The 24108-nt window shown below is 42.1% G+C and overlaps 1 protein-coding gene across 4 annotated transcripts in view; it reads right to left on the bottom strand.

Annotated features, from left to right (window-relative positions):
- SNCAIP (synuclein alpha interacting protein) overlaps positions 1–24108 on the bottom strand; it is a 139362-nt gene that overhangs the window by 25159 nt on the left and 90095 nt on the right. For all 4 annotated transcript variants that reach the window (XM_087815512.1, XM_087815513.1, XM_087815511.1 and 1 more), the window contains exons 4-5: positions 7048–7916; positions 5243–5422 (exon numbers count right to left, since the gene is read on the bottom strand). In XM_087815512.1, the coding sequence (XP_087671638.1) occupies positions 5243–5422; positions 7048–7916 (1049 nt within the window). The remainder of the gene's footprint in view (positions 1–5242; positions 5423–7047; positions 7917–24108) is intronic.

Genomic DNA, 24108 nt, shown 5'->3' with positions numbered 1-24108 from the left:
AAGGTAATTCAGGTTTGGAAAATAGCTCAGAGAGAGTAATTTTACCAAGGGGAGAAATCATATGAATTTTGCCGTTTGTATCAGGCTTAATTTATTTATGACACAGATATAGCACCTATTATATTGCTGATATGTGGTTCTGGCCCTAAACCAACTGTAGAATTTACTTAAGAACATGTTAATAATTTTCATCAGTTATTTCAAAATCCCTATATTGAGGAATAATCTGCATCCTATAAGATATACACTTTTAAAGTACACAATTTGATGAATTTTGACAAATACATACTCACCTGGAACTACAACTCCAATCAAGATACAGAACATTTCCATCACCCCACCAAAAAATATTTCTGCTAGCCTTTTGCTCTCACCCCCATCACCTTTGCCCCAGGCAACCACTGATATGATTTCTATCACCATAAAATTTCTATCACTCTTTCACATCTGGCTTCTTTCATTCAGCATAATGCGTCTGAGATTTATCCAGACTACTGCTTATATTAATAGCTTATTCCTTTTTATTGCACAGAAGCATTCCATTGCATAAATATATCACAATTTGTTTATCCATTAACTTTAAGAATAGGGTTTTTTTTCCCCCTTGAAAAGTTAAAATGTTAGAATACCAAAATAAAGAAAGAGAAAATAATCCTATTCTACTGGCCCGTGTGCTACCTTCCCTGAAGCCTCCCTGACGTGTGCCCACAATAGCTCTTTCCTCCTGCACCGAGATCCTACACTGTGCAACCTGGGGGTGGTTGTGACATATATAACCTATTGATTAAGACCCAGACTTTGGAATGGATTTAAATCCTTAATCCACCACTTAGTTACAAGACCTGATCAAGCTACCTCACCTCTCTGATACTCAGTTTTGGCCTCCGTGAAACAGCAGGGTGAGTAGTACCTGCCTCATAAACGTACCATGGAGATCAAAGGAGACAAAGCCCATCAGCTCAGGCAGCAGAGCGCTCTCTGGGACACTCACACTCTCTAAGACACACGGGACATTCAGCTGCTCCCTGGCTTGCACAGTGTGCGACCTCAGCACAGAAGAGTGACTGTGGCATGAAGCCAGGGAAGTCTACTCAAAAAAAAGCCAGACGAGGTAGTCTGCCCATCCTCCACCTACTCCTACGGGGTTTCAGTAGTCAGCTCACAACTGTGCCCGCGCAGAGTCTGTTCCCTCCATGCGGACTATCCGGCACAACTGCGTGTTTGTCGAGCGGCTTGCTGGTGCCTCCTTCAGGTCTGCTGCCAGGGGGCGCTGAGCTGCATGGGGTGACACTGCGCTCTGGCTGTTACCCGGCTATTGCACTTTCCTTTGTGGGCTCCCTACACCCTACCCGCCCTCCTCTTGTATGTAAATCCTTCCTTATTGATTTTCCTTAAATTACGCAATTTGAACATGCCAAGTGTTTCCTACCAGGGTTAAAAAACACACGCTGCTTGATTCAATATGCTTGATTCCCTCTGGGTGAGGAAAGGAATGGGAACCATACAGAGCATCTCCGAGGCAGGACAATTTATATGAAGTGGTATTTACACAGAACACAGAAATAAGAGGCGACATTTCTGATTTTAATAATTTGGGCCTGTTTTCTTGGTCTAACTAAAGGTGTATTACTTTTTTAAATCTTTTCATAGAACTAAATTTGGTTTTGTTGATTTTCTCTATTGTTTTTCTAGTTTCTACTGATTTATTTCCACTTGAATTTTTAAATTTCCTTCCTTCGGCTTGCTTTGAATTTAGTTTGCTTTTCTTTTTCTAGTTTCCTAAGGTAAAAGATTAGGCTATTGATTTGAGATCTTTCTTCTTTTTCTTTCCTTAACATAGACATTTATAGCTATAAATGTCCTATTTAAGTGCTGCTTTAGCTGCATCCTTAAATGTTGGTTATATTTTTCAACTTCCCTTTTAATTTCTGCTTTGATACAATGATTATTTTAGTTAATTCCATATCCTTGTGAATATCCCAAAATTCCTTCTGTTACTGATTCCTAATTGCATTCCATTATGGTTGAAGAACATACCTTGTATGATTTCAATCATTTCTAATTTATTGAGACCTGTTTTATGACCTAACATATGGTCTATTCTGGAAAATGTTCCATGTGCACTTGAGAAGAATTCTGCTGTTTTGGGGTAGAATGCTTTGTAACATGTCTATTAGGTCTAGTTATTCAAGAACGCAACAAATAAATAAAATGGTGCTGGAAAGGCAAAGAGAAATATATCACTAGTATAAGTTTGAAAGCAATATCACTTGCCATTATTAGAAATACCAAGAAAATTTTAAAAAATGTTATTAAATTCTAATGGGAGATTTTTGCCTGCTAATCTCTAAGCTTGGGGTGACTCACTGTATGTTAAAAAGGAATCTTAACAGGTTGTGTTTGAAGTCATTTTTCTCACCAGACCAACATTTTCTCTTGGAGCTTAATCAGAAGGACTGAATGAGAAAAAGGAATTAAAGTAATTTCATTCCCAGTCTATCTCCTAAAATAATTTTTTGTTCTAGTCCCATTTTAGAAAACACAATGCTTTCTCCTTATAGAAATCTTTCTTTCCAAAGGGCACTCAATAATGCTCTGAACTCCTACAGTATCTAGTGTTGGGTCTCCCAGAAAACACTCAATAAATTCTGCATGTAACTGGCAAGAATTTATTATGTTCCATTTAAGGAGTTTACGAGTGGGAGAGAGATGTTCTTAAGCCTTGGTAGGACTTCAAAGCTCCTTTTTCTCAGGTAATCTTTGTATCTGATACCCTATCTCTGACTCTGCTTCCTGTCAGCCAAGTCATATTATCTGAGCAGCTCCTGCCCATTTCACCAAGTTTGTCCGTCTTTGATGGCAACAGGGCTGTCAGAGCCTTGCTTAATGAGGTGAAACACCGCCAGCCAGTTACTGGTGTTCAAAATAAAGTCCTGAAACAGAAAATGATGACTCCTTAGGACTCTCTCTGCATTAATATCCATCCAACTACACTGAATAGATTGAAGTAGGACATGTGTCAGGACAGACTTCTAAAGGTGGTGGTGCCGGTTACAAAATATTGCCTTTGTGAAATCTAGGTTCAATGAAGGCAGAGAAGAACACTTCCATTTCTCAAATCATTGTCCAGAAGGAAAGCATGAAAAGCCTGGGACGCCACAGCTATAAAAGCTTTTGGGTCTTATGTGTTTGTATGTGTTCTTCATTAAAACAAACAGCCCAGCCCGTGTGGCTCAGCGGTGAGCATTGACCTATGATCCAGGAGATTGCGGTTCGATTCCCGGTCAGTAAGGGCACATGCCCGGGTTGTGGGCTTGATCTCCAGCAAGGAGCATGCAGAAGGCAGCAGATCAATGACTCTCTCTTATCATTGATATTTCTCTCTCTCTCTCTTCCTTTCCTCTCTCTGAAATCAATAAAAATATATTTAAAAAAACAAAACAAAAAAGTGCTAAGTTTTGCATGCTGATTGTGTGATGGCAATAATCAGTTCAAGAACGAATAACACTTAATACCACAGAAGGAGTTTATACCCAGGGTTGGCTTAATGACCACTAAGTTTCTTATGTACTCTCCCACTCTAAAGGTTCTTAACCTATCAAAACAGGACTAGGGCATACAAATTAAGAAAAAAAAACCTTTTCATCCAACTATGTAGTTAGAATATATTCAATAATCTACCATCAATGAGGAAAACTATACATTATAAGTTATAAATATTTTATAAATACTAAAACATTTAATGTTTTAACGTCAATGTTCACTGGCACTGCAAGAATATTTTATTCATCCCTGGCGTGTGCCCATTGATGACCTGCCCCAGCCCCTATCTTCCCACAGGACCCAGGCATAGGATTAGGTCTTGAATTTGCCATGTGCACTTGAATTACTGATGATTTATCTGCCTTATCCACCAGGCTATCAGCTCCTGAAGAAAAGGGATTATGTCTCATTCAAATTTCTATTAACCATCACCTAACACAGTACCCTCTGGACTTGGTACATATTGTTGAACTCAACTACGCTGAACCTCGGCTTCACACTGGATTTTTCTTTCTTCAGGATGGTTGCCTGCAGGTCAGCTCTTAATCTGATATAGCTCCATTCACAACTAAGGAAAAATGATATCCACCGGGCTTGTAGATTTGTTCTTTTACTCAAAAGTTATTTTTTACACGATCTTTGAAATAGTACCTTATCATTGAGTAAAACTAAATAAAAAAACAACTTTTAATATATAAAACTTGACTGAATGGCAAATAAAGATATAAAAATTCAGATAGTCATAAAAGATATATTAGGGTAACACAGCAATTGCTTGCTTTTAAATGTTATATGGTCTTTAGTGACTTCATAAGTAGAATTCTTTAACTAGCAAGTTCCCCTAATAAATTTCAGTATAATTACATTAATAAAAATTATGATTATTCAGCTTTTAGAAGACATTATTATGGAAAGTACATATGCAGAAGCACAAGATGTATTATAGTTCCCTAAACTTCATTCCTAGCTTCTTAATAAATATGACTGAATTCCACATTTATTTGTCAAAGTCCTCAAAAGCACTTTCAGTTTAATAGCTAACCTTCTAGCGATGTGTTATATATTTTACAGAGGCACTCACTGCAGTGCTATAAAAGATGATGTTTTCCTGTGTCACAGTTTCTAGGGTTTAACGCTATCGCAGTCGGCATTCATTTGTGCAGTTTTTGACAGAGAGCATACTATGCTCCACAAGAGCTAAACTTACACTCGGCAAGAGTGTTCTGAACAGCTCCTGATCTTGAAGACATTTAAACTTCGGATATGATCCCTGAGAAGCCCATGTCACTGTCTGAAATACTCCTGAGGGCTAGCATCCCTGAAAACACACTTTGCTCTCACTTGCCTTGTTGATTATACTCACGTTAGGAAAAAATGCAACAGTCTCCAATGGATCCAGGTGTGATTAAGAGTCTAAACTGCAGTCCCCATGAGTAACAAAAGTCCTCAGCACTGCCACAGGTCCTTTCCCTTTCTCTTTATTAGCTGACTCGAAGCTTGCCCTCATTGCACAATCAACTGGAATGCAGTCTCAACATCTCACGGCAGTTAGTGACTGAAATGACTGAACTCTTCAGTATAACATGTTCATTTGCTGATAGCTTGGTGTATCACTCTTCTCCCCCTCTCCATCCCAACACTTTAGCCCACTAGGAATCTTAAACAATAGAAACCTAACTTTTAGCTCCTAAGCACTCACCTTGATGGCCAGGCCTGCTGGAGTCAACTTCTCGGCATTTCGCTCACTGAGGCAATCTTCCCCCATCAAAGAAGTGAGGTGCTGCAGACACTCTGCGTGGCCCTGTGATGCAGCGATGTGTAAGAGATTGTTTCCACTTTCGTCATGAATTTTGTCTAGGTTGTCGGCAGCTAGGTGTGGCTGTACAAATAGGAGGAAGAGAAAAACTAAAGTCAATAAATCAGAACAAGACACTCTGGGGGTTTTGCTCTGGGGGCTGGGAAGAAGAGATGAGCTTCCAGGAACTTTGGTGGCAGTCATCAGGGTGTAATAATTCCTGGCTATTAATTCTAATGATTTTCCATTACAGTGTTTGTTATATTATGCCTTAGAACCTCCAGAGACTTATTTTTATGTGAGACACTCTGACAGGGATGGGTTGGCAACCTTGGGGAGGTTCCAAGCTGGCTTGTACACAATTGTGACATTTATAATAACTGGCAGGTTCCCTGTCTGTTTCCTCCACTCCACTGCTAAGTCCTGAGGGCCAGGTTGTGTTATTTTCCCTGTTGTAGGTTTGCTGAAAGAATGAACTACTTGTCTCAACCATCTGCTTTGCCTTGAACCATGGAGAACTGGCTTCAAATGCAAGCTACCCGGTGACTGCTGCAACTAGTGCTCCCATGGGTACCTCTGGACACTTTCATCTCCAAACAAGTTCCTGGGGGCATTGAGAGGCTACCTGCCTTTGGTTTTTCTCACCTCTAGTGAAGTTCATCCCCTGAGTATACAGTGGTTGATCAAGACTGTTTGGTAAATTGAGAGGTGTTATCCTTTGGGAAACATGAAAACGTGGGAAGGACCAAAAAAAAAAAGAGAAATGAACCAAAGAGAAGTAGAGAAGATGAGCCAACAGAAATGGAAAAGACATTCTCAGGAGAAATAAGTTATTACTTTATTTAGTAAAATTATTCAATCATATCATCCTGTTACAGCAATAAGATTTGTGATAATAGAGCAAGCACACTATATTTTCTATGCATGGTTTGACCCTAAGTAGAATCACACTGCCACGATGTGATGATTTTCCTAAATGAGACTTTAATTAACAGCATAGTATTAGCCCAGGCTCGCTACTGTTTCATCCAAGTCTGGAAGCCAGAAAAGAACAATGCGGGCAGATGGAGTGTGATTTCAATTCAGCTCTCTGAGCCTACGCACAACAGACTTTTCTTACATCATTTTACTCTTTGTCTAGGTTCTTTAGAAAAGCATCTTCGTGCTCCCTAGACAAGCCGAGCTGGGATGAGTAACAGCTCCATGTGGGTCAGAGAGCAACCGAGCTCTAGGGTAAGCTGCTATCTGCAAATACTTTCAAACATCCTGGCCCAACTCTTCGGAATAATGCTCAGGATAAAACAGAAGACCCTCTGTTCACGTATCTGGCAGGTCCACCTTCAGCAAGAAACTGACATCCCCGCAAAGAAGTGAGTGAGAGCGTTGGAAACCATTAGAAAAGCAACGAGAAAGACATTAAGATTCAAGTTAGAGAAAGGGCTGGGCTTTTCTGTTGTTTTTGTTTTAGATTAAATGTCCTGATTCCAGTTGAAGTCATGCAAAGTTAAAGTGAAATAACACTCCCTCCACAGTCACTTGTTTTTCCTTGTCTTAACCTCCTAACTTATTTTAAAACTCTAAAGTCAAATCACCTGAGACAAGACAACAAGATTGGGAACAAATGCATCTCCGCTCTGTTACTAACTAACGAAGCTGATACGCTAAGTCGCTGAATGACTTGTATGGACACCCAATTAGATCATACTTACCAGGAGAGATATTTGTCCTTCTTTGACAATGTTCAAGATGCTTTTTACTTTTTTCAGATACTCAGTCCTTTCCTCGGGGCCTTGGGAGCTGGTCCAGCTCAGGCCGCCGACCTGCTCTTCCAGCTTGGGCTCCGCTGCTGGGGGCTGCAGGTGGAAGGCCCTGAGCTGGCAGTCCGGCAAGGGCTTCTCAACTTTCCGGCCGGGAGCATCACTGAAGGGCTTGTTTAGGAAGTCCTTACTCTGGGTTTCAGGCTCAAATGCAGAGCCACACTTCACCGGCGGAGGCGAGCTCTCTGCGTCTTCAGTGGAGAGCTTTGGCTGGTCGCGCAGGACAGACGACGCTTTTCTCAAATGAGGGCTTTTCACGGGAGAAAGAACACAAAACGGTGTCATGCTGGACGGTGAGTTCTCAGCACTTCCTGTAGAGCAGACTTTGCCAGAAAGGCCGTTGATGGTTGTGCATAACCCCAAAATTCTTTTCTCTGAAGTCACCTTGGTGAAAGAGGCAAGCTGCTGGCTGGATTTAATGTAAGGCACATCCAGGATCTCGTCCATGTCGAGGTCATAGTGCTCCAGCTCGCCCAGCAGTGCACTGGGCTCCGCGGCCTTACTCTGGGGGGCACCCTCTCCATCTCCCGGGCTGAGCTCATCCGGTTGGGGGTCTGCGTCAGGATCACCCCCTTTCTGGTACTCCGCCTTCTGGTTCTTTTGGTCATCGCTTTCATTGTTGTCCAGAGTCTCTGGCTGATGTTTCAGGGGGGAAACTCGCTTCACTGGGCGGAACTTACTGTACACATCAGCGATTCCTGTGGGCTTCTGAGTGTTTGTAATAAGAGTGGAGACACTGCAATTCCAGCCAGAGCTAGAAACTGTTTTCAAATAAATCAAAAGAGGAGACTATTAAATTGAAACACTGAAAATATCTTGGCCATGCAGGCAGACATGGTCCACTCCAGTTATGCTCCAAGTAAGCCCCTGTGTAAGGGGACTACTTAGAACTTGTATCGTAAAACAAAGAGCTCATACTTAACACTGGAAAACAGTGAAAGATAAAAGAAAGTTATGATATATTGGCCCAGGATTAACTAAAGTAGTGGTAATGGTGAAAGCAGACAGCAAAAGTAAGCAAACCCAGACAGATATTTAGGTTTATTCACTGGATAGTTACACCTGCTGGGCAAGTACTTAAATACTTGTCACCACCCCGAAGAGCAGATTTGGAGGATCGGGTCCTTTGTGTGAAATGAACCTCCAAACGAATTTAGGGAGAGAAGAGATGTAGGCACACACACTCACACATGCACACACACATACACACACGCCTATGCACACCCCGAATGCTTAAGAAGTCCTGTCTAAAGAAGGGGTAAATTGTTTACTATTAAGCAAACACACTATGAGCGATTGGGTGATTCGCTGGGTGATTTGTCGGATGGATTAGGGGAAGATCAGAGAGGAATGCAGTGGTCAGGAGCTGACAGGACCCTGGGAGATAAGCCATAGCTGAGTTCCCCCCACACTTGATTGAGGATCCCATTCAACCACTGCTCGGGGCATCTCACAGGGCTTCCCGGCCTATGACAGCAACCGAGCGCTCAGACACCTCACAGCGCGACGAGCTCTTTAAGAGTCCATGCTGCCAGTCACTGTCCCAAAAGCTGGAAACAAACAGGAGAGGACACTGCAAAGGGACGGTGAGGCAGGCTAGTTTTTTGGGTTTTTTTTTTTCTGGTTTCTGTTCAAAGCTTAGATAAACACTGTATGGTTTGCATTTGCGTATCTGGTTGAGATGGACGATAACGTGAAACAGCAACACATCTGTTGGTGAAAGGGAAGAACCACCGCCTCGCCCCGCGAGCCGCGTATGGAAGGCCACCCAGTCCTCCCGGGTGCAGGACGGTGGAGCAACACGTCTCCTTGGCCAGGATGATAGCGCTTCCTCTCTGGGACGCTCCCTGACGAGATGCCAGATGACCCAGCACCCCTGAAACATGCAGCCAGCGACTGATGGGTCCCTACTCCCCGTCCACGCAGTTTACAGCATTCCCCAGCAAAGGCAGGAGGGTTCGGGACGTGCCCTCCACCAGGGACCTCTCATCTCTCTGCCCTTTCCAGGACAATAGCACGTGGGAAAACGTGAATCAAAAAACACGTTTTTGTGTCTGTTCTTTGTTACTGGGCACAACAAAAGAGACGGGGGAATACCCAGGTTAATAATTTCTGCAAGAGTCCCTGGCTGCCACTGATTTTGGGTGCGAAAGTGGGTTATTAGAAGTTCCCCACATACAGACCACTGACCAGTGTTCCTCCTGCTACGACGTGTTCAGAGGGATTCAGAGAAGCTCTGCAACCAAGCTAAGGAGGTGAGAGGGGGTGTTCTGAGCCTGAATGCCGTATAACTGTCGGTGAGTGCTTTCTGCAAATGGACCTCGATTCTGCAGGGGGTTCAGAGGGTCTGCACTACGCGGTCCTCCTCTGAGGCCCTTCTAGCTCTGGCATTTTAGAATCTAAGGAGAGAATATTATAAGCCATGAGGGGAGGCCTGGATTCTGTCTAGTAAGGAACAGGTATTAACAGGGAATGTTCCAGAAGGGAAGGAAGGTACCTAGATGCTCTTAAGCTGCTGTTTATCTTCCGTTTTGTTGGCTCTGGTTCTTAGCTGTACACAGTGCTTGGCACGGAGCAGACAATTAGCAAATGCTAGTATTTGGATTTGAATCTCACTTTGTACAACACATTAAGCCTCTTTTTAAAGGCCCAAAGTGCATCCTTCCGAGGGATTTACAGCTTCATTTCACAGGGGAAAGAAGTTCTGTTGATAAATTCAGAGGAGCGCTAATTACCAGTAAGAGCTGGATTTTCTAAAGTTATATATGAAATGTAAATATGCAAAAGGCAACGACTAATTCCAGTTGGTCCATTATACATTTAAAAGTTTTTCTATCCTTTATGTGTCCTTTTCTCCCTAAAAATATAAAGCTATGAGAAAACTAACGTCTGCCCGAAATTTCTGCCAAGCCTTCCTCTCTTCCTTTCAAGAACACATGGTTACTTACTTATTTAAAATGTCAGAGATAATGGACATAGAGTTTATAATGTGTAAATACGCCTTTAATTTTATCCATCAATTTTCTGAAAAGCTTTAAATATAGTGAGATATATATTCCTTCACATTTCCAAGATACATACGTATTAGATGGTGGTGTTTGCTAATATTCTTGCCAATTACCTTCATTTCTTTGGAACGTCTTGAAAATGTGCATCTCAGGATGTAATAAAGAATTTTTAAAGGCACATAACTTAGTGGGCCAGCACAACGAGTGCATTGTACCAATATATTTATGTATTGCATAAGGTCGTGGGTTCAAAGGGCTACTCTTTTATGTTGGCTTTATTTACATGTGAAATTTTTTCCAAGTGATACAGGGAAATGGATACCATATGTTCCCCAGCTGTTTTGTTCTGACAGGAGCCATTAGGAACGCTCTATGGAAATGAATTCTGTCTGAGTCTTATGAAAACACTCCTTTCTACACAAGGGTCTAGAAACTGAAGAACGGGTGTCAACATTAGGCTTCTCCTTCCCCTTATTCAAATGTATGACTCTTCTTTTAGGCCAAAAGTGAAATCTGTACTTTCTAGTCTCTGTCTGGATTACTGGATTAAAAATCCCAGTCGTGAGAAATGGATTATGTAACAGGTCTTCATGAGCATACTCTAATTTATTATTATATCATAGTAATTTATTACGTGCATAAGATAAAATTTAATCGGTTTATTTCTCCTAAGCTGGGTAAATGGGTATTTTAAGCACAATGCAAGAAAAAGGGTTATTAATAACTGACAACAATTTCACTTCTAATTCTATAAATCTACAAAAAATTTCATTTACACTGTTGTTCTACCCCCAACACCATAATAAACTTCTTATAATACATGGAAACAAAGCTCAGACTAACTATGGTTAATAGGAAGATCTTGAGGCTGAATTTGTTTTCTGAGAATCATGAATAAATACTTCACATGTTGACAAACTTTAAATCCCTGAAAACTGTATCTATTATTAGATCTTTACGAGCTCTGTGAGAACAGGGTCTGTGTCTGATTAATCTCTCTATCCCTCAAAGCACCCAGAAAACTGCCTTACATTAAGTAGGTTCCTAATGACTTTTGGTTGAATGGGTTCATTTTTAACATCTTACGAAAGTAAACATGTCCAATATACCTTAAATCTGTCTGCTGATTTTCTAAAATGGTCAGTGGGTGAATAGAAATGTATTTGAGGCTGATTTATCAGCCACAATTATCTCTTCCAATCGAACTGGCCGTTGGAATGTCTCTGATCACCAGCAAGATATTCCCAGTTGCCTGCTGACCATCCACACTTTGACATTTATTCACCGAGTGTTTACTATGAGCCTAGGAATTGCAAGTATTTGTGGCAGGCAGCATGTTCTGATTTAGGGGTCTTAGCCCTCTCCAGTCTTGCCTGCTTTGTTCCCCTCCCCTCCTCATCCCCCCCCCCCCCCCCCATGTCCCTAACCACAGTCCTCATTCCAGCTAAACCTGGCCTGGATCACATGACTAAAGCTTACACTGTCTCTCAAGCAATCCATCTCCAAGGCCTGGTTCACCCTTTTCTTCCCTTGACTCCTGTCCCTCATCCCTCAGGAACCAAGTCCTGTTGTGGCCTGATCCTAAATCTTCCCCAAATCCCCTTTCTCCGTCCTGTTACTCTGGGATCACCCCGGGGCCCTTGCCCAGCCTCCGCAAGATTCTACCTCCTTTTTCGGTCTCCCTTTCCAGTCCTGAGTTACCCCTCTTCAGGTAAGTATGATTTTGTCCCTTCTTAGCTCAAAAACCTCAGGTGGCCCTGGACTGCCTAAAACAGGAGCTCCTTTCGCGTGGGATGCATGTCCCTGCCATATCTAAGGTGGCCCACAGCTAAACACCCCTCACTGAGACAGTGAGGAAGCTACACACCTTCCTCCCTCCTAATTAATTTAAGGGCTTGACAATGAATTTAACTCCTCTCCAAAATTTATAATCTCCCCTTGGAATAATGAGACTATAGGCTATAGGTTCAGAAATTTTCATAGGTGAAGTCCTAACAGAAATGTTTTATTTTCATCACACTCATTTTAATGAAGACCTTAAAATTACTGCAAGGGACACTGGTTTTCTATTGGCAACACTGACATAAAGTTTCTTTTAAAAACAAGTGTTTAAAAGTAAATTACTTTTGAAAAACATGTTAAATAAATAATAGTACAAGTGTTAGACATAAAGCAAAAATAACAGGGGCAGGCACGGGATGTAATGCATGTTGTGGAAATAATACTGGAATTACTGAGGTCTGGGAAACTCAGGATAGTAGCTAAATTCTTCAGCATGGTATACAGCAATTCTTTCATTTACTTTCTAATTTACCTTCTCACCTTGGCACCCATCATTCCCACATCACACATTTTCCTTGCCCTTTCATTGCTCAACTCATCCTTTCTGGACCAACTGTTCTTTCTTCACTGCTCCTGGGTGAATCTCCCCTCTCCTGGGGTCCCCTTGCTGCCTTCTCTGCCTGAGCTGCAGGCTCATCTGACAAGGCTCCCCCGGCGCTGTCTCCTTGGTGTACGCCCTCTGGCTCTCCCAGGGAGCTGTGGAGCCTTGCTTCTCAGTGCCCTGATGATATTCGGCCAGACACGGAGTTGGGCATTTCTAAATTTCTGTTGCAACTGTTCACTCATGCATCTGTCTCACCTTCTCTCCTGAGACTTCCTCGCGGGCTAAGATGGCTTGTAAACCTACTTGTGTTTTTAACCAGCCCTCTGTCTAGCACAGCATCTCACAGATATTGGGGCGCAGTGCCTAAATCTTTTAATGAATAAATAAATAAAGAGAGGAGAGAGGGAAGAAAGGGAAGGAGGAAAGAAGGAGGGAAGGCAGGGAGGGAGGAAGGGGAAAGAAAGGAATATGCTAGACTGAAGATGCAAAGTATAGTAAATAAATAGCAGTCTTGTCACGATGAGGCACTCTTGCCACATTTTGGGCACATGAATTGTGTTTACTATTTCAAAGAGAGTGTGGGTAAGCTATTGAAGATGTTCAGACATTTGGAGGATGCGCTGCATACTGAAGCATTTCCATATATTTCCTATAAGTTCTAAGTAGCGATTTCTTTGTCTGTAAAATAAAGGAGTTAGGCCACATGATGGCAAAGACCTGAGCCACCTCAAATTTCTGTGACTGTATGGAATGTCTACAAATAACAGGGCTCTTCATTCTGAGTGATTCACTATGAAACACTATAATTCTTCTGGATCCACGTCTTTCAACAGATCCTTACAAATTTATAATTATGAGGCTAACCTGATTGCTGACGCAGAACAATTCTTTGGCTCTTGGGACTGATAAATTAGTATTTTCTTAGGAAGATAATGTACAGTTTGCTATTGCAACGGTGGATCCAATTTTCAAGACTGCATGTCAGTGCTGGCTCCCAAAAGGCCTATTTACTTTACTTCTAAATATGGAATTACACGTTCATGCTAGAAAATATGAACTTTAGACATCAAGGAGAGAAAGAAAAGGGGTATGCTTCTATGATAAAATAGTGTTTCCCTACTGTTTATTGTTAAAAATTAAATGAATTCTATATGCCACGAAACAAAATGGTCAGTTTTGACTGCAACTGCCTTAAACGTACATAACAACACACGTCACATCTATAGCTACTGGAAACCCAAGCACCTTCAAAAACATATCTCTGAAGTTCTCCAGTATTCCATTTCCTTCCATTTTTACACCCAAGGGAGGGACATGATGAAAGATGAGGGGTGCCAATGCTAGAGTCATGAGTTTCCTTAACCCAGTGTAAACAGAAGTCTCTAGTGGGCCCACTCATTGCAAACACCTCGGGCTCTAGAAGAAGTGGTGACAGGTGACTTACACCATCTCATGACAATAGGAAGAAGGGAATGGAGTCTGAGTGAGGACTGCCTGCTGAATGCTCTTCTGTCTCGTCCTAGACTGTAACCTGATCCAAGAAAGGTTTTCATTAACTCTGGATTGGAGAGTTGTGTTCAGGCCATAATGTTGGGAATAACGAATGTGTGTCAGGAACGCACATTTCTGAAATGTTCCCATGGGGCTGCTTGCTCAGCACTTTCTCTGGTGCCACAGAACCTTTATTGAGAGTATTGTGAGCCTGCAGGGGAAGTAGAGAGGACTTTATTACTGTATTTATAAAAATATCGATCAATGATTTATTCACAATAAGACATAAAATACTATTGGAAAAGATTCACGATTTGGTTCTAAATTTCCTGACTTTTAAGTGGCTACTGATATCAAGCAGCTGCTGCAAGTATCAGATTCACATTTCATTTTTGCCAGTTCTGCCCAGAATTGTCGAGACCTGCTCACTTAACTTGGCACCCCATCTGCACCCATTTCTGGTCTGTGAATATTCATAGACATACTCAAGCCCCTACTACCCTGGATAGAAAAGATACTTCAAAACGGCATGTTCTATCATGAAATCAGACTCGATATTTTGACAACTTTAAACCTTTGGGCTTCAAAAGTACAGTTCACATAGAATAACAATTGGTGGATCTGAAGAAAGTACATGGTTTTGGAGTTATTCTGTCATCTAAAAAGTATGCTGACCTTCACTTTGACATTAGCAAAACCTTCAAGTGGATTAAGTCTTATATTCATTCCAGGTTTCCTCCCTTCCTCCCTTCGCTCTTTGTGCTGAACTGAAGAAAGAGACAACATCAAGAGACATCAAGCAGAGAAGTGCAGAAATGGAGGGACTTGCTCCCTGTGTTTTCTGCAGTGTTAGCAAACTCCATTGGTTTCTGGAAAGCGCAGAAACACTTACCAGTTTTAACTGAAGGTGGCGATGTTTTACAGTGTTGATCTAATGTCAAAGACAAAGAAGAGCAAGTCACTGGTCCTTTTTAGAGAGAGCAAGAGGCAGATGGAGAGGAGTGTGAGCTGGGCTGAGGCGGGGGACGGCGGGGCGGGGGGAGTACTGAAGAATTTCTATCTTCTACCCTCTACTCCCTAACTCCACCTGACGGCTCCCCAAATGCCTGTTCTTTTATTTCTAAATATATATCCACATTAGAAATAGAGCTTTAGACATCAAGACAAGAAAGAAAAGGGGGTCTGTCTTCAGGGTACAAGAGTGTTCTCCTATTTTTTTTTTTTTTTGCCAGAAGTTAAATGAATTCTATTTTCTATGAGAAACAAAGAGGGGAGTCTGTGAAACCTGCTCCGTGTCGAGATGGGCGCACTTTAAGCGCCTGCGGGAGGAGAACTGGGAGGAAGAACCAGCACTGGCCTGCAGCCTGCTCTGCGTCTTGGCCGGCGCAGGCGGCTGCTGCCCGGGCCGGGCCGGGCGGGTTCTGGGTTCCAAGGCTGCGGGGGGAGCAGGGCAGGTGCAGCAAAGCCAAGTGCGGACAGACACCGGTCCCAGGGCAAATGCGCGGCGGAGCCACCCTGCCTCCGTCTCCCGGTGCAGGCCGGTGTGCCCTTCTCAGGCACTAGTATACCCAGTGAAAAAAAGGCTTATATGTAGTTTAAGACTTCCTCAAAATGATATTTCTTAACTGGAATTCTAAAATTTCCTCCACTTAACACTTTAGAATTGCTAATGTAATACATTGCTATAAAGCTGTCTATGTTTCTTAGGGGTTTTCACAAGAACTCTGGAGAATGAATGAGTTCTCATGGATTCTTACTTGAAAATTAATGAGAACCCAGGGGATTTTAAGTGTTATGTGGAAAATTACATAGCTGACTTCTCAACCTGGACTGAGGTTCCCTGACTCCGACTTCTTTCAATAACACTGCAGGACCATCTTAAAAATTATTTCCTAAACATGCAATTCGCATTTTCTCTATTTGGGTCACACGTAGGCAATTAGATTCCAGCAACCCGGGGCAAAACCTGGTTGTACTCATTTCGGATTCATTTTTACCTAAATCCCAAACTGTGCTCTCTGCCTAGATCTTGGCAACCACTGACTATGAAGCTTCTGTGTGGGAGCACAGTTAGGAAAATGCTTTTTAATAGCAAGTTTTCTTAGAAATAATTGAGTAGAAGAACATCCCTGCTTTGTTTATCTTTAGTGCACCAGCCTAAATTCAGAATCACCTTATCACTGAGAATCTGTTCTTTCAGCTGCCAGTTCCTTCAAGTGGTTAAAGGTGGCAATCTCTATCTAATGTAAGTTAGAGACGCAAGAATACAATAAAGCTTGTTCAGAAGTGTTCAAGTAATTGGCAGAATGCTAAAATACCCCTACAGGGTTTATTCATTCAACAAACACTTGTTGAATGCCTTCGGTGCACATGGTTCTAGGGGTGCAGAGGTAATGAAATAGACATACTCCTGCCCCAATGGCAGAACCAAACAGCAAAGCAGGTATACAGAGGGATAAGAAATGAAAAACGCCAAGTGATCTGAAAGAGACGAGCAGTGTATTGGATCAGAGGGTGATCTAGAAGTCTCGTGATGGAGGCGACATTTAAGCTAAGACCAAGAGACTGAGAAGCTGGTTATGTGAGGATCTGGGGAAAACTACAAGAGGAAAGATAATTCTGTGAGGATCTGGGTGAAAGGAAGTACATTTTCAAATGTCTAAAGCAAGAGAGAATCTGGCCGGGCCCAAAGTTCTTATATCTAGAGCAGGGTGAGCCAGGCTGAAAGCGATCGAAGATGAAGTTGGGGCTGGTTGTCAGGAGCCAGCTCATTTGGGCATTTTATTGACCACAACAAAGTGTTTGGTTTGTATGTTAACTGAAATGTAGTATCCCTGGGGAGGTTTCACAGAGAAATGAAAGAATCTGCTTTACATTATAAAATATATCCTTCTGCCCACTCTGTGGGAAATAGGGGTGGCCAAGGGCTGGTGGTGAACAGAAAAGCGAGGCTAGTTCATGGCTGTGAACCCAGATGAAGCATGAAGGTGGCCTGGATGAGCTGGTGGTCATTGAGATGAAGAGAAGTGGACAGATGGGGATTCACTTTGACATAGACAACTAGGGGCCTGGTACTTAGATTGAAGTTGATTTGGAGGGAGAATTCTGGCTTCAGCCACTGAGTGGATGTTTCAGTAAACCCAGCGCTTTACTGGGGGTGGGGGAGGGTATAAGAGGGGGAACAGGCTGAAGAGAGAGATTCAAGGCTTCCTTCTCAGGATCCCATTAGACGTGTCCTGTAGATACCGAGTGGCCATTACATAGGAGGCTCAGAGTGCTGAGGCGAGGAGCAGCAGTGTGTAGGTGGCACTTGAAGCTGTGAGGACAGATGAGGTATCAACCCAAAGAGACATGGAGACTGAGAGGAGACAGAGTCCTATTGAATGCTTAAGTCGCACTCAGATATTTAAAGGCCAAGTAGAGGAGAAGGGGTTGCAAAGGAGACCAAGGAAATGTTAGAGTATTAGGTATTAGGAGAAAAGCGAGGAGAGAGGTGGAATCACAAAACCAAGACACAAGAATGTTTCCAGAAAGGCGTAGCCAGGTCTCAAATAGTGGGAAGAGGCCAAGAAAGATGAGAATATCATTGCCAATGGATTTGACAACTTGGAAGTTGCGACCGTTGCCAGAGAGGTGCAAGCCACACTGTAGATACTTATGGTGAATGGGAGGAGGAAGACCAGAGATGAAGGTTCCCTTATCTTTTTGAAGCAGGTTGGCTGTAAACCAGGGGGTGGAGGGAGAGGAAGCAGCAGAGAATCAGGGTGGAAGCCACTAGAAAGGGTACTGTTTGCTTGTTTTATGCTTATGTGTGTGTTTTTAAGATAGGAAATAATTCGAAAGTATATGATGAGGGTAATGACCCCATACAGAGAAAGACACTGATGGTGTAGCTAAAAGGGGAGATAACTGAAGGGTCAAGTTGTCAAACTAAGTGAAGAGAAGGTATGTCCTGTGTCTCAATTATAATACAAAACCCAAAGAAGCAAGGTTTCCTTTCACCTCTTTATACATTCACCCATCCACATACCTCGATATGTCCAGGGGAGGGCCAAAGGGTTACAGCTGTTTGTATGGAAAAAGACATGATATAATAATAGATAAATAATAATATAAGAATAAATTCTGTGTTTCACAATTATAAACCTACTTTGCCCACCCCTGTATTTAGCACCAGGGCCAGGTGCTGGAGATACTATAATGAACAAAATTACCGCTACAGAAATTTTATTTAGTCTACCAGAGAAAACTGATAATAAACCAACATCATATTATTAATACTTTTTAAAACAGATATTTAAATAGGAAAAGTATAGAGAGCTAGTAAGTAATATAAGTTGGGGGGGGGTATTGATATAATCTAAGCTTGTATTGTCTACAATAGAAGCCATTAGACACCTGTGGCTATTAAGCACTTAAAACTTAGCTAATGGTAGGTGTTGAAATGATAATGATTTTGATTTATTGGGTTAAATGAAAGATATTAAGTTAATGTGACTAATAGAAAATCTTAAATTATGTAAATGGCTTGCATTATATTTCCATTGGACAGTGGTGGTCTAGGTAGTAAAGAGGCCCTGAAGAGATGAACTTGGAGGTGAAAAGAGAAACAGAAGGGCATCCCCATGTGAAAGCACACAGCACACCTAGAGAACTGAAGGAGGTTCCTTGATCTGACTGGCAGGCAGAAAGCAGGGGAGAATGGCTTGTTGACACAGGAGAAAATCACTCAGGGTCTTGAAGGGCACATAAGAGTGTTTCCCATTGTATATCTTGAGAACCATCTTGGGAAACCATTCCCTGGTTAAGAGCATCAAGTGACATGGTCAGATTTTCATTTTAGGAAAGACCACCATGATTTACTATGGACAACAGATTAGCAGTGAGGTGGCCTAAGTCAGTGCTTCTTGAGAGTCTGCACCGCCAACAAGCTCCCAGGAGATGCTGATGGTGCTGGCGCTGGTCCCGGACCACACCGTGAGATGCACGGGCCTGAGGGATGCACCGCCATAGCAGGGTCTGGGCTTCTGTGCAAGTCAAGGCTCTTGACTTTCTGAGGATTCTTCAACTATGAGATTCTAGGATTCTGTTTCTATTACTTCAGTTTCTTTTGGGACTTCTTTTAGGGGAAGAGTCAGGGCAAAGGAGATATGTGGACCAAATGGGTCATTTAAATGGGAAGACAGAGCCCATTTAATATTGAGAAACAAAGAAAAAGGAGATGCTTTCAGCAACATGGGAGGTGCTGTCAGAGATTCTAGAAAGCTCCCACTGCCATGCGCTCACACTTTAGCCTTGAACTGGGCAGATGGGACAGGAAACCACATCTCTCTTAGGACAGGACTGAGACTTCTGAGAGGGAAGTCACTATGAGGCCTCAACAAGGGGACAGATACTTTTCCCTTGTCCCTGTGTTTCAGTTCTTTCCCTCCCCATCTAAACGCTCTTCTCAGTACTTCCGTTTTCTCACCCTTCCTTACTGCAGATTTCCTTGAATTCATTTCTACCAAGAGATTTTTCTATCTGTTTAAGGGTGGGACATATGTTTCTTTGGTCCAATAAAAATAAATCAAAGATGGGAGAGGAGATTGTGAGTCCCTTCCCCTAAATTTGCTCTCCCTCTAATACTGTCTGTTTCATCCTGACTTTGATTCCACAATGCTGTTAGCCTTTTAGAACACCAGGGAGCTGTGGTGCTTACAGCTAAGGTCAAATAAAGAGAAGAAATGTTCAAGTAAAGCAAGAAGGGGGCAAAGATGCAACGTGTTTAAGTTCTGCTACATCCAGCCCCTTTTATGATTTTTGACACTACCAGAGTTTAATTTTAACTTTTCCATCACCACTTGCTCCCATCTTTCCCCAAAATGACGTCTCTTCTTTCTCTTAGAAACATAAACAGAATATTAATGATTTAAGGCCAGAAAAGGAAGCCCTTCCCTCAGGAGTAAGTTCTGTGGTTCCTTTGAAATGATGGCCATGCACATTCTCTAACAACGGAAAAAGTAACAGATAAAATTGTTCTTACATTATGATTACAACCATCCAAAACAAACAAAAAAAAACAAACAAAAAAATCTCTAGCAAAAATATACTGGGAAGAAATACAGTAATTTGGTTTTGGTGGCAGGGTTGATTGCAGTTTTTATTTTCCATTTCTTATAATGAATTATATCACTTATATAATTATAATTTTGTTGAATAAAAATAAAAATAATTGCTTTATTTGGCTGTCTCATCTAGATGTTTTACTGTATGTAAATTTTTACTCTTGTTAAATTAACTGAGAGTTTCGTCATAAATGTTAGATTCTTTACCGCATTAGGTTGCAGTGTTTGCTTTCTTGATTGAGACCTTAGAAAATGTGTTTCCCTATCCATTGGAGTCTTTTATATTACATCATGTGAAATGGGTCAATCAGCAGGATTTTCCATTTAAACTGCCGTGCCAGCCTTCCCTTTCATGCTGTTAGTATTAAACCGTAATAAAATTGAAAACAGGAGGTTTATATACTTAGAATCATCAGCTATGTCACAGCAGCGATGAAAGGATAAATTTCATGTCAACTTATTATTTTGGTGCTGGCTGAAATCCTTGGAAATTTTAGAACTCTATTTTCAAAAGTTCAGGGTTTGTCACAAAATTTACATGCACAGGGACTAAAAATACAGCAAATGTGTAATGCTTTTAAATACATATCCAGAATGACTTTTACCGGATACCAGGTTTGAAAAGCATTGTGTTCCCTTAATCACTGTCATCCAAGTGATGTGTAATGTAGGTACATTCTTTCAGAATCTTTTCTCAAACACATCCCAAGGCCATTTATTACAGTAATATAACCAAATGCTGTAACCTCAGCGCATCTAAGTTCTCGGATGCAAAGTTGTATTAGTATTTATCTTCCACCTTTCATAAGAAAATGATACAATGAGCTCAGCAGATACATATTTTGAAAAATCACAAGACATTCAAAGCACCAAGGATTGAAACAAATGTGCATTTGAATGTCTAATTAATTTTAAAAACTCAAAGTCAACGTAATTGAGTATGTTTGATCTGAATACCGTATGTGAACATAACGTATTTTAGTGCTCATTTGGGAAACTGTACAGCAGAGTTAACACCCGCTGTCTTGTGTTGCCCACTTTTCTACATGAGTAGCAGGGATTAAGCAGAGGATACATGCAAACATGTCACAAATAACTTTCCTTTAGAGGTGTAAATTTTTTCACATGCAACTTCCATGCTGCTAATCCTTTGCCCCACAATCCTTGGGCTAAAATTACTCTTCAGTTGGCTCAACTTTATAGCGGCTCTGGAGTCAGCAGATGTGGTTTCAAAGGCACATGCTAGCTCTAGAACTATGGCCAAGCTAGTTACCCTCGTGAACCTCAGTTTCCACACCAATAAAATGGGCATAATAATGGGCCTCCCTCAGAGAACTATTTTGAGGACAAATAAGCTATTTACAGAGGACCTGGCATCCTGCCAGGTACACTACACCCCTAAGAAATGACTGGGACTCAACAGCACCGGGGCAGCTCCAAGGACAAGCGGAATTTGTTCTCAAGCTTCTAGCTCTTTCTTCACCTCCCTCCTGCCATCTCTCGGTATCTCTGCTGCCTTCACGCTTCTTTTCAAAACTTAATTTCTCACAAAATTTGAAACCCACTTGTAGTGTAGTTGATGGAGAACAACTGAAAATACTCTTGTGTAGGGAAAATGGAGATTTCTATAGGAATCAAAGCCTTTGGCCAGGGGAGGAGCACTCGCGGGCATCGGCGAGCTGGTGAAAGGGGCAGGGACCCTGCCCAGGCCTGTCAGCCTCCACCATGTGCCCCTTGCAAGTCCCACTGTGCATCTGGCCCAGGCTCTGGGGATGAAGTGGAGTGAATCCTGGGGTATGTCCCACAGAGGGGCTTCCAAGGGCCACCAACAGAGCTCAGTTGCCACACGTGCTCCTCCCAGAACACTTGAAAGACAGGCGGAAAGGACTGGCACGTGTCTTATCTTGGTAGCCTCTTGGGAAGGCAGATAAGGTGGTGGTGAGTCCAGGGGGCTGACCTGGACGGTGAGTGAGTCCTGTGGAGCTGACAGGTTCTGATCAGACCACACACGGAGACACTCAGGTTCAGTTCTGGATGCTCCACTTTTAAGAGGGAGGCTGACAAACTGCAATCATCCACAAGATGGCAAGAAGAATGAACAGGATACACTTAAAGTTCTGAAGGGAAATTTTAACCTAGAGAAGACAAGACTGAGAACGACTGCCATCTCCAAACGCTTAGTGGCACCTGTGCCCAGGACAGATTGTCCTTACCTATCATTCCAAAGGCAGAACCAGGATTAAGGGATGAAAATTTGAGAGACATTCATTTGGGCTGAACTAAAATATTAACCTTCAGTCACCATATGTTTGACTCCCTTTACCTCTGGGTAGGTAACACACAATGAAATATGCAGACAATATATTATAGAACTGTATACCTGAAACCTATATATAATTTTATTACCCAATGTCACCTCAATAAATTATTAGCCATAGTAAAAACAATTAATTTTAAGGATGGGCAGCCTCATGAGGTGATGAAGTACCAGCTGGATGAGCCCACGGAAGGACAATAGGATCGCCTTCAAAGATCTGAGGGACTTTGGACTACGTGAATGTTTTTGACTTTCAAAAAACTTTTTATTTGTAAATAACTAAATTTTTCATTTGTAAATAAGTTTATAGAAGAGTTGAAAAAATAAAAATAGTACAAAGAACACTGCATACCTTTTATCTACATGCATCAGTTGTCAACATTTTACCCATTTGCTTTATTATTGACAACCTCACTTGCTCTCACTCTCAGACTAGATGATTTTCAGGGTCCCTTCTTCTCCTGGGAGTTACGATTCTATGTGCTGAGGCTTCTTTCCAGGTAATAGGATTTTAGAAAAACTGGACTCCTGCCGGGGTGCTCTTCCCAGCAACTGGCATAAATCTGAGCTCCGCATACGTGATGGACAGGCCCTATAGAGCTGACCCTGACCTCGTTGTCACTGTGATCACCACGCTGCAGTTATACTGGTTTCCTTTTTCTCCCTCACACATGGGAAGCTCATTGATGGTCTGCACTTGCTAGTTGCTCTGCCTTCAGTGCTCTTCCCTGGTTTCCATGTGGCTGGGTCCTACTAACACTGCCTGCTCCCCCCCGCAAGTCTCCTCCCCAACTCCTACAAGTTACTGTATCACATGGCTCCAGTCACCTCCTATCATTCTCTGAAATGATCTGGTATAATTACTCATTTACTTGCCTTTTGCCTTTTGCCTGTCGCCCCCTAGAATGTAAGCACCCTGTGGGTGGGGGCCTTGTCTATGTCTTGTTACTGTGTCTTCAGTGCCCAGGAGAGAGAACACTCAGCAATTATTTGCTGAATGAATAAATAAAAGAACAAATGCATCTAAGAACTTCTGGTCAGAACCTGTTAATATAGGGATGGACGTTACCATTTGACAATCTACACAAAGCAGAAAGTGCTTAAACTTTAGAAAGGAAAAGAGAGGTGTCTAAATTCTAAGTGACAGGAGGTTTCGGGGAAAGTTTCCCTAGAGAGGGTTCCACATTGAAGCCGATGTGCTTGCTGCTGCCACCTGTTGGAAAAACCACAATACGGGGGGAAATTTGCAAACACCCTGGAGCAGAGGCTTCCTAGGCATCTGACACAAAGTCTGGAGGGCTGCCGGAGGTGGTGGTGCTCCCACATCTGGATGCCCATAGAATTCATCAAGAATGCCTCAATTCTTTCTGAAACTGGCTGTGAAAACTTTTCTATGTTGAAATTTCTTTAAAACAAGCCCACAGATCATTCTACACAATGCTATGGAGAGGTGGATATCTTCATGTGTTTCTTTTTCTAGGACCATTCTTTTAGAAAGTGGTTTACCAGCCTCAAAATGGTCTATCAAATTGGACTGTACATGCGATTACATTGAGAGTTATTTCATTGTATATCCATTTCCTATCAGGTCTCATTATTGCTGAGCACTGGGTCTATGTTCTGGGTGAAGTTTTAAAGGTTCTG

The sequence above is a fragment of the Miniopterus natalensis genome, chromosome 3 (genome assembly GCF_054644295.1).
Source record: "Miniopterus natalensis isolate mMinNat1 chromosome 3, mMinNat1.hap1, whole genome shotgun sequence".
Lineage (NCBI taxonomy): Eukaryota > Metazoa > Chordata > Mammalia > Chiroptera > Miniopteridae > Miniopterus > Miniopterus natalensis.
This window is presented reverse-complemented; position numbering and strand designations above follow the sequence as displayed.